This window comes from Sporisorium graminicola, chromosome SGRAM_1 (genome assembly GCF_005498985.1).
Source record: "Sporisorium graminicola strain CBS 10092 chromosome SGRAM_1, whole genome shotgun sequence".
Lineage (NCBI taxonomy): Eukaryota > Fungi > Basidiomycota > Ustilaginomycetes > Ustilaginales > Ustilaginaceae > Sporisorium > Sporisorium graminicola.
In genome coordinates this window covers 1,191,423-1,202,711 of record NC_043719.1, presented here as the reverse complement: position 1 = coordinate 1,202,711, position 11,289 = coordinate 1,191,423, and the positions used below count along the sequence as shown (strand labels likewise).

General features: G+C 56.4%; 2 protein-coding genes across 2 annotated transcripts; one reads left to right on the top strand and one right to left on the bottom strand.

Moving 5' to 3' along the window:
* Positions 1-3,825: 3,825 nt before the first annotated feature.
* Positions 3,826-4,791, bottom strand: EX895_000458 (uncharacterized protein; the record flags this gene model as incomplete). The annotated part of the gene is made up of 1 exon (XM_029881059.1): positions 3,826-4,791. One exon carries the CDS (start codon positions 4,789-4,791, stop codon positions 3,826-3,828), a length of 966 nt encoding a protein of 321 aa, XP_029742445.1.
* A 3,122-nt stretch (positions 4,792-7,913) lies between these two features.
* Positions 7,914-11,117, top strand: EX895_000457 (uncharacterized protein; the record flags this gene model as incomplete). Its single annotated transcript, XM_029881058.1, has 1 exon — positions 7,914-11,117. One exon carries the CDS (start codon positions 7,914-7,916, stop codon positions 11,115-11,117), a length of 3,204 nt encoding a protein of 1,067 aa, XP_029742444.1.
* Between the last annotated feature and the right edge of the window lie 172 nt (positions 11,118-11,289).

The window sequence follows — 11,289 nt, the reverse complement described above, 5'->3', positions numbered from 1 at the left end:
TATGACCGAACGGGTTGGTCACGACGTTGGTGAACGCTGAAAACGAGTCTTAAGCTGGAACCGGATGAGGCTCGCGAGTGCTGCGGGCGTGGCCAGCCGAAGTGCTGGAGGTGGGTGGGTGGAGTCCGGTCGAGCGGTGTCAGTGGAACCAGGAAAGAGAGGAAACTCGGGAGGACGATCGGGTGCTCGTCTTATATCCCTTTGCGGTGGTCGAACAGAACCTCGAAACCCTTTGCTTGAACGCTGTGCCACGTTGCTTGCCGTGGAAGGGTAGCGTGAACCGAAGCTGCACCACAATCGTCACACGTGTCAAGCCTCGTCGCTCAGCGCCAAGCTTATCGGTGTCAACTGCGGCTTCACTTGAAAGCGGAGGCTGTGGCGGACACGTCGGGTAGCAGACGAAGCCGAGGGCGACTCAGTTCGTGTTGACGTCGATTCAAAAGCCTACGGCGACCCGGAATTGCGCCTGCGTTCTCCACCACCGCTGTTACGGAAAAGGCACTCTGGCGGAGAAATAGCGAGGCACTCGAAGATTCTGCCTGCGGTGGAGGTGTCGGCAAGGAGGACAGGGTTCGGCTTTTGGATCTGCAAAGGTGAAAGAGAAGAAGATGCACGTGTTTGGTCGGAGGGGGCGAGGTGCTCGCCACGAAGAGGTAGCCGACAAGAGGTAGCCGACAAGCGAAAGTCCAGGAAGCAACCGTTGTGTCCGCAGCAATGCCAGCAAACGACGTTGGGTTGCCACAGAAGCAAAGCTGGTTGCAGGGATTGAAGCAAGAGGCCGTTCCGCTTTCACTGCCTATTGCAGGCCCGAAACGTGGTTGGACAGCCAACGGAGAGCAGGTGCGGCCCGCGTCAGAGGCGGTTGAAAACGAGCAGTCGGATGGGCTGTCAAATGCATGCCAAGAGACGGTAGGGGTTTGGGGGTCCAGAAGCACCTGCCGAAACTACGCAGAGAGACCGCTGAAATGAGAGGACACGGCGTTGCCGTCGTAGTGCCACGTCGAGGTCTTTCACTCCTGTCGCTCTGGAGGTTGTGATTCGCTGGATACACAGAAGCACGGTTGTCACACGACCTCGAGGTCAACTGAGATCGCAGCGCGTATCAGCGCAGAGCAGCAGCAGCTAGATTAAACGGTCGACCCGGACTGGGCGGAAAGGAAGCGGATCGAGCTGAACGAGCACAACAGTGGAGGATTCAGGCCAAACGGTTGTCAAAAACCCGAACTTGCTGCTGCTAAATTGAAACAGCAGGACCAGCCCTCTTGCTTTGGTCTGCAATCGAGCTGAGAGAACAGTTGGATCTAAACCCGTGAGGTGACGCTACTTGCTGCGTGTTTACGATGACAAGGTCCGGGGTTGTTCTTGTCCGGCAGTCCTCGGGCAGGGACGAGTCGGGCAAAGTTCTGAAGTGCGAGTTCGACCTCTGAGACGACCTATGAGTGAGCAATAGACCGAACGTATGTGCGCACCTGACCGAGCCAGCGAAGACCCCCGTGCAACACAACAGCGTCGAAAAACCGGGGCAAAGAGAGTGCAGTCGGAAAGGCAGAGCGGGTGTGGGTGCAGGGAGGAGAGAGAGAGAGCAAGAGGGGAAGAGGGAGGGTTTGCATGTGGTCCCGAGTCAAGATGCTTCTGAATGGAGAAAGGAATCTGCCAATGCAGCAACAACTGTCGGACAGTCACACTCGCTTTCACAGTCACAGTCGCAGTCACCTCGATTGTCACTGTCACTTGGTAAGTGTGGGGAAGGCTAGTTGCTTCGAGGCTCCGTCCGGCCTGTAGTTTCCACAGCTGAAAAGCGCCTAACGCACGACGCAGCTTCACAGCCGCTTAGCTGAGCGCGGTCAAGCTCAAAAGCCGAAGGCGCAGCACAGAGAGAGCGAGAGAAAGAAAGAGAGAAACAGCCAAATCGAGAGAGGGCACACAGATTTGAGGTTGCTTGCCACTTAGCTACTGTATGCATAGCTTGACTGAATGCGGGCCGTCTTCTGTCGACATGCAGTACCTAGCGCATATGCAGGTTCGGCCACGCGACCTGTCTGTGCGGGCTGACAGAATGCACGCTTTGCTGCCTCAGCTGCCGATCCAGGCTAGGCGCCGTTCACACCTTTTTCCGCGCTTCTTTTTCCCTTCTGAGACACCTCCATTCTGCAACTTGTGGAAACGACACCGAGCCCGTGGCCTTGTGCTGCGTTCCAACACCTGCCCAACTTTGCTTCGTAGCCAGTCAAGGCTGTGATGCCATCGAGGTAGGCTTTCCGGAAAGCAATAGCTGCACTCTCCGGCTTTCGTTTCAGGATTCACAAAAATTGACAGCGGCAGGTTCGCCAATGAGCGAAAGCTGATGGAAATCGATACCTTATCACAGTGCGACATCAGTGCATTTCGTACCAATCTGGCCATCTGCTGGTCAAAATTTCCCTCGCAACCTTGGAGGGACCACGGGAAAAAGCGACGCATGGAAAGGGCTGATCGAAAGATAGGCTTCACCTCCGCACTCTGACAGGCTGAAAAGGTGGAGGGAGGTGAGCAGCGGGAGTCGGAGGTCGGTTGGGCGGCGCTTTTCGACTCCCACGGCAGCACGCCGCTTTGGGCGGCAGCGGCAAGTGGAGCGACCAACAGAGCAGCTTCCCGTGGAAACAGCAAGAGAGTCGCTTGGCATCGCTATCACTGAACTTAGATTGCGATCTCCTCTGCACAGCGCCGCGCCGAGTCACACTTGGATGAAGTGGTACACCAAGTTGTGCGGATCAAGAATGGTAAGCTGAATTCATGCAGGGTCGGGAAAGCCGCCGCATCGGACGCCTCCTTTGGTAAAGACGAATTTCTGACGATCTTGAGCCGCGGATGCCTACCCGCTCGCTATCTTTGAACAGAGCTCGAGGAGCAAGCAACGCGACGGACGAGGTCGTCTCTCGCCTACGCCTCGTCAGTCGCTTGCGAGCGGCCGAGGCGGCAGAGGTTGTACTTATGTGGTGTGAAGAGGAGGACAGGTGGAAATGCCTCGTGGCGCCAGGGAGCTATGCAGACATGCGTCATCCTCGGTTCCTCCAGATTGGAAGTGTGCCTCTTCGGACACAAGATGTTTTCAGCCATTTCTAATCCCAGAGGCACCGATCGATCCGCTGTTGAGGATCGCGGCGCCCTCGCATCGGCACCAGTTTCCCATCCGAGATGATTCGCAGATCGCACTCCTTCGACTGTCGCCCATCACCGCGTCTCTCTTTGTTTGTTCTCCGGCTCGTGGCCAAGAGCAGGGGTCGCTGAACGCTGCTCACGCCAAGCGCTGCCCCATCGATCGCGAAACGAGATGATCGGCAGCTTGTGAAATGGGCTGTGATGCTTGACCGCGACAGGGGTTTCGATACCCTCTGCCGTCAGGCGATCTGCCAGAACTAGGATATGGAACATAGTGGCATCGGCAAGGCACCGTTCTGACTGTGCCGGGGGCGATTACGACCATCACCGTTGCTTGCCTGACTCGGTTGTTTGTCGCCATCGCCAGCCAGTCAAAGACGTCACCTGTGTTAGAGCCAGTGCAAACCGGCAGGCACAGGAACGAAGCGGGCCACTGCCGGTATTACTCAAGAGCCGGCTAAACCTGGCATGCCTGCCTCTGTCTCTGTCTCTTGCTCTCCGATTGTCCGCCTTCCGTCAAGATCTCGCCCTCGCTCTTCTATACACATGTGACTCACAATACAGACAGCAAAAGTTCGGGAAAGCACTGGGGGTATATTGGATGCGCAGAAATGGTGATACAGAAACGAGCATGTTGTACAAAGATTACAATAAACAAGTGCATGCGAAAAGAAGCCGAGGAAGCTACTACGCAGGTTGGGAGCAGCTTCGTTCGTTGACAATGGCCGCAGGAGGGCCTCCTCGTGGCATGTGGGCGGGCAAAGCGTGGACGCCAGCTCCATTGGAAGCCTGGCTGCCCTCTGCTACGGTCCAGTGTCGACGGCGGTGGTATGCAGTTGCCTGCTGTTGCTCAAATGTGTGCGCGAGCGCAGGCGAAGGTGGACCGCTGAACAGCGGCGATCGCGGGGCGGGGCTTGTACGTCGCGACGCGGGGCGCGACGTGGGGATGTGGTAGGAAGCATACCTGACCTCCCTGTAACCGTCCTCATCCTCATCGTCGCTGCTGTCATCATCGCTGTCGAGGATAGCCTCCTCATCACGCAGAATCGAGCCTTCCACCTGAAGACCGCGCATGGACGAAGATGAGCGTGCACCGCCGGCACGTCCCACGGAGCCACCTTTCGAGTAGCTCGCGAGACCCGAGAATGCATTGACACCCAGACCGAAGCTCGGAGTATGGTGGCCGCCTGCCTCGCTGCCGGAGCGAGACGATGGGCGCGAGCTGCCGGTTCGAGACGAGAGCGTGCTTCGTCGGCTCGTGAGGTGTGGTGATGCAGCGCGTCCAATGTGAAGCTGATTGTCCGGATACGTCGATTCGCCGGTCATCATCTCCCAGTTGTGACGTACGAAATTGGGGTCGTGCAGCTCCTTGTCGCCGCGAAGAAGGACGGGGCTGTTGTTCGAGAAGTCGTCGTGATGACCCAAAGCATGGTGGTGGTGATGGGCGACCTTGTCAGCACACATGGTGCGAGAAGAGCCGTCAGTGGCTGTCAGATCCTCGTGGGAGTGGCAGTGTTGAGCTAGAGTGGGCGATGTCAAGGTGCCGTCGCAGGCAATCGTAGAAGATGCTTGAATTCGAGTGCGATCGTTCTTGTGGCGTAGCGAGCGGCTCTTGGCGCGCAGCGCGCCGAAGGGACCCTGGTCGAGCTTCATACAGGCGAGCTTGAAGCCGGGTAGCTTGGGTGAAATGGATCAATGTGCGTATCACTGCCCGCGAGGAAATCTACGTGGAGTGTGCGTGTTCTGTCGCCGATGTTCTATCTACGAGGAAGCCTATTGAGAGACGCAGATACATAGCAGGTCGAGAAGACGATGACGGTGGTCGTAGAGAATGACCAGGTACTATTGAAGATGAGGAAACGCCTGTAGGGATGGCAAGGGTACGAGGTGGGAGCACACAAGTCGTCGGATGGTGGAGCGGGTGAAGCAAAGGTGGCGAAGTCAGATTACGGGTGGGGTTGGAAGAAGATGCATGACCGATTGACTATAAGTAAGTTTTGGGGAACCGGGCTCTGGGATATGAGCCACATGGAGCAGGCTCTCTCTCTCTCCAAGACCGGGGTTAGGCTGTGGACACTGCAGACTGCAGGCACGAATCTGGTCGCGCGTGAGATTGATTGACTAATTGAAAGCATGTCCTCGGATTGGATCCAGTCAGCCGCCGTCAAGCTTCGAGTCAGACGACAACCAGGTTGAAGCTCAAGTCGGGAGGCATTTCGGACTTACACAGTCGTCGGCGCTCGCTCGGAGAACAAAACAGCGGTTCCAGTTCAGGTCAGCCAGAAACGCTTTCTCATTTCTGTTTTCGAAAAGATCGTCGGCTTCGGGCTTTTTGGTCGAGTATCGCCGGAAAGGGGGCGCGAAGACCCGGGGCGTGACGCAGCGCCTTGGTCCACGGACAACGGTAAGCATCTTGTCATTCTTTTTTGACTCCATGAATTCGGTACAAAATTTTCATGCGAATGACACAGAGCGTGGGAATGCACCGAATATTCATTCATTCATTATTCCCCCTCTGCCGGTCTATTGGTTCCCACGCACCCAGCCAGAGTTGATGTTCAGGCAGATTTCCCCCCTCTTTTGAACCATTTACCTGGAAGAGCCTGGAAATCGCGGTCGTCGGCTCTCGGCACGCTCTTGCTTCCGGCCAAAGTCATCTCATCTTTAGTTTTGTTCAAGCATTAGCACACCGCCACCACGATTCGGCATTGAACGACGACACAAGAAGCTTGGCAGCCACTGGCGGCTTTCAAGCGTTTCTTGGTTGCTTGGTCCGCACCCGCTGCAGAACCGCCATGTGGTGCTGTACAAGTACAGTCTCCAAAACAAATTCTTGTTCGAGCTCACTTTAAAAAAAAATTCTAACACCGCGACACCCGCGGCTTGCCGCCCTGCGGTTTGCAATGTTCGCGCCTTGTTTCGGCATGCTTTTTCGCCGACGTTTGAGCAGAGCTGAGACCAGAGGATGCGGCCGAGATGTGTTTCGGCACCGACCCAGACTGCTTTCACTGGCAACATTGCAACATCTGAACCGGTCCGCGCCGGCTTCTTTCCTACGAAAAAAAGTATTCTGAACCCTTTCAACTCAGGAAAGCTGCTAAGAACGAATGCCAAGAACGGAAAGGCAAACAGGATGCGACTGAGACCACACTCGGCCGCGCGTCGGATTCGTGTCGGAAGACGTGCCAAGGCTGAGACGAGGCTAGACTTGGGCTTGGGAGCACAGCCTACCTCTCTCTTGAAAGGTTGTGGTGAAGCGCTGCAAACCCTTCGCGGATCAGGACCGGACTGCCGTTTTTACCTCGCAAGATGGCCTTGCATTTCGCTCGAAGCTGAACTCCATCTAGCGGCACCGTAATCAGTAAGAACAAAAGCTTGTTAACCCGCTCCCTATTCTCACCCATTCAGTGGAGTTGTCAAGCGATCGTGACAGTACAGCATGCAGATGCTGCCGTTGTCGCCCCCTACCAAACTCGGATCGTGGGAAAACAATGATTCTGCCAAGCGAAGATAAAAGCTCGGCAAGATCAAGAACGTTCATCGAGTGAGCCTTGGTGTACCACAGCTTGCAGTGCTACAGGGAGAAGAGCTTAGATTCGAATGGCTCTGTTTACCGCCTGCACCACGGCCATGGAACCAGACCCTGCGTCTGTCAGCTTTTCGCAAGATTTTGCTTTTGTTGAGATCAGAGTTTGGCCGCGGCTAGACAGCGAAACCTTCTTTTCTTTTGGCGCTCAAGCTGCCTTCAGAGTTTTGCCACGCCGTCTTGAGAGTCCGCTCTGTGCCTGCATCAGGCTATCAGACCGGACACAAGAAGATCCGCATGCTCGTCAAGGCCTCGTCCTAACGACGAGCAAAGTTCCCGGACTCGTGGGAGTGCCTCAGGGTATCCGCTTTCCGCCCGTTCCTTGGGAAGGACAGAATTTTTCGTCTCTGTACTCTGTGGACGAGGGGGATCCGCTTTTCCCAGAAGCCTTAGTTTCTGGTCTCGTCCGACTCGCTCGACTCGTGCATCCCTGTGCCGACTGACGGCGTGCGTCCACTTGTTCTGACCCCGCCGACGCAGAACCGCCAGGCCTGTGCAAACTGAACCTCGTCCTCTGCGGCATCGAGTCGTGCGGACGAGTGTGCCGTCTCTCCCGTACGAACGAGGTATAGTACCAAGATGTTACGTCGTACACAAAATATTTTTGAAAAATGCACGAGGTCTACTGCATTCGGAACCATGTTCCTTCCGAAATTTCTCTGCCGAGAGGAATCGATCTGGCTGAGCTTTTTTTGTCGTCGGAGATACCAGGTCGACCCGAACCAAAGACAGACTGAAAGGAAGTGCCAGCAGATTTATCAGATCTACTACCTGGAGTCGGCATCCTACGGCATCGCAGACGCGCGGCTGAAAGCACTGCCATTTCACTTTACGCGCTGGGAAGTCTTGCTTTCCTCCGTTCCTTCCTTCCATCATCTCACCCTCGAAGCACATACGGCGGAGCGTCGATTTGAACGGAGCGGCGTTGCAAAGGCATCACAATCGCGATTGAGGCGCGCGCGGAAGCACCGACAGGGTGACTGATCGACCATCGGAACTGCCGAACTCGGTCGGTTGAGCGCTCTTGGATTGGAACGCCGGGGCCCAGTCGACATTGTTTGCTGCCATTCTACTCCACGGACTCCATCACTGCTTGAAGGACAGCCTCGTTCGATGCCAGGGCATTTGCAACTCACTCAAAGCAATCCAGCAACAACTCACTCACCACCACCTGCATCTTTCGTCGATCATGGCGGCAACATATCCTTTCTTGCAAGAATCCAAGGCCTCGGGCTCGTCTTCTCCCGTCATGGGCTCAAGAGTGACAGCGACGTTCCAGATCGGCGGGATGACGTGCGGTGCATGCGTCGAAACCATCGAGAGGATGATTCGCTCCCAGCCTGGTATCGAGTCTATCTCTGTCGCTCTACTTGCAGAGAAGGCAACCGTCACATTCGACGACTCGATATGGACGCCCGAAAAGGTAGCTGAAGAGATCGAAGACACAGGCTTCGATGCCACGTTCCTGGAAGTGCTCCGCACCGAGCATCTCGATGCCAGCCTGGAAAGCAAAGAGGTATCCTCTGAACCCACCGCATTGATGCCACGACTCGACACCGCCCAACTCAACGTCTACGGAATGACCTGCGCATCGTGCTCCTCCACCATCGAGCGCGAGCTTGCAAAGATCGATGGCGTCAAATCGATATCCGTCTCGCTTGCCACAGAAAAGGCGAGGATAGATTACGACCCCAGCAAGCTCGGCATTCGCGATCTCGTCGAGCATGTAGAGGACCTGGGCTTTGATGCCGTCGTCAGCGACGATCGCAACTCGACGCAGCTTGCTTCCCTCGGTAGGGTCAAGGAGATCGCAGAATGGCGTTCGGCCTTCCTCTTCTCGCTGTCCATGGGCCTGCCTGTCTTTGCGCTGTCCATGGTGCTGCCAAAATTCTCGTTTACACGCAACATCCTTTGGTGGCAGCCGGTATCTGGACTCTATCTTCAAGATCTCGCCTGCTTGGCGCTCACCATTCCTGTTCAATTCGGTGTCGGCCTGCGCTTCTATCGCACGTCGTGGAAAGCGATCAAGCACGGTAGCGCTACCATGGACGTCCTCATCGTCATTGGCACCACCGCCTCGTGGGCGTTCAGCGTCTTTTCGATGATCGCAAGACTGTTCTGCGTGGACGAGCCTGTAGATGCCATGTCAGCGTTCGCCTCGGTCGGAGCCCGGATGATTGGGATGCCGGCACCGGGCCAATGCACCAAACCAGCCACCTTTTTCGACACGTCCACCATGCTCTTCACCTTTGTCTCGTTCGGTCGCTTCCTGGAAAACACCGCCAAGGGCAAGACCAGCGAGGCCCTCTCACGCCTTATCGGCCTCACGCCTACTTCGGCCACCATTTACTCGGACGGTGCCGAGGGCAAAGTTGAGAAAAAGGTCGCATCTGAACTTGTTCAGCGCGGCGACTACGTCAAGGTCGTCCCGGGAGAGAGGATCGTCGCTGATGGTATCATTGTGCGTGGCGAGTCGCTGGTGGACGAATCGATGGTCACTGGCGAAGCTGTTCCCATTCACAAGCTGACCGGCGCCAGCGTCATTGGCGGCACCGTCAATGGAACGGGGACCTTTGACTTTCTCGTTCAACGTGCCGGCAAGGACACAAGCCTGGCACAGATTGTCAAGCTCGTCGACGAGGCACAGACGTCCAAAGCTCCCATTCAGGCGTTCGCCGACCGCGTCGCCGGATACTTCGTACCCACTGTGGTGGGTCTCGGAGCGCTCACGTTCATAGCCTGGATGGTGATCTCGCATTTACTTCCGGGGCGCATGCTTCCGTCTGTCTTCAATCAGCAGGGAGTCACCATGTTCATGGTCTGTCTCAAGCTTTGCATCAGCGTCATCGTCGTCGCATGTCCCTGCGCGCTTGGCCTCTCGACGCCTACAGCAGTCATGGTCGGTACTGGCGTCGGGGCGCAGAACGGAATACTCATCAAGGGAGGTGGGCCGCTCGAGGCTTCTTCGAGCATCCGTCGCATGCTGTTCGACAAGACAGGCACCCTCACAGTGGGCAAGCTCACATTGCGCGATGCTATCTGGCCGAACAAGGAACAGAAGGGACTCGACGCCATTGCCGTCGGAGGTCTCTCGCGTCGTCAGGTAATTTGTATCGTGGGGGCTGCCGAAGCCCGCTCGGAGCATCCGCTTGCACGCGCCATCGTCTCGTGGGCGGCAAACGAGCTTGACCCCGGCATCGGTTCTGCAGATGCCGGCGACACTCGGCAGCCTGCTGGTCTCGAGCAAGCAAGCATCACGATTGCAGGTGCCAGCATCGAGGCGTTCGAGAGCTTTACGGGCAAAGGCATCGTTTGCCGTGTTCAGCTCGAGGAGACCATGACCATCCACGAGGTACGGATCGGTACTTCTGACTTTATCTCGTCGGATGAGAAGCATGTTGTCGACAACAGCGCCTTCGGAACACAGGCTTCGAACTTGCTCCGTGAGCAGCAATCACAAGGCCGAACAGCTGTTCTCGCAAGCGTCGATGGCTCCCTCGCGGCCATTCTCAGCTTGAGCGACACGCTGAAGCCCGAAGCTAAGCAAACGCTGGCTGTGTTGCGTCGCATGGGCATCCACTGCGGTATGGTAACAGGAGACGCTTCAGCAACCGCGCGTGCGCTGGCGCGAGAGCTGGGCATGGACGAGGATGAGGACGTCCATGCTGGGATGAGTCCGATGGACAAGCAGCAGCTCATTCTACAGCTTCGAGGCGCCTCAAGCGATGCCGATCTCGAAGGTGGTGCTCGCTTCTCGCCGTTCCGTGCCAACGGCCAGTCCAAGTCGGGCGGAATTGCCATGGTCGGTGACGGTATCAACGACTCTCCAGCGCTCGCTTCTGCTGATCTGGGCATTGCGCTTGGCACCGGGTCTGACGTTGCAATCGAGGCTGCGTCGATCGTACTGATGCGATCGAACCTCCTTGACGTGGCCGCATCGATTCATCTCTCGCGCCGCATCTTCCGCCAGATCAAACTCAACTTTATCTGGGCCACCGTGTACAACCTAATTGGCATTCCTCTGGCGATGGGCATCTTCTTGCCGTGGGGGTTGAGCTTGCACCCGATGATGGCAGGGGCGGCCATGGCCTTTTCGAGCGTCAGCGTTGTTGCTAGCTCGCTGACGTTGAAATGGTACAAGCGTCCTGCTGAGCTGGTTCCAGCGTCGCAGGAAGCAGACGCTGCCGATTCGATCCAGTTGCAGGCGATGCTCGCTCGGTCTGATGCTGGAGCATTTGATCGAGTCTTGGCGAATCTCAAGGATCTTGGCTACCAGGTGCTGGGCAAGTTGGAGTCGGTGCTATCCAGCTCCAATCTCAGGTTGGGCCGAGGTGTCGGACGCCGACCCCCTCAGACCGAGGGCTATCAGCAAGTGGCTCTTGAAGACGCTTAACAGCAACGCATCGTCTACATAGAACAATACGTCTTTACCCTCTTTTGCATTGTCCACAGTGTTGCACGCACCGTACGAGATCTGTGATCGCTTTTGTGAGGACCGAGTGAAGAGTTTCATATGAGAAAGAGATGGTGTTACAATGGTACAAGTACAGAAATGCGCAAACTAG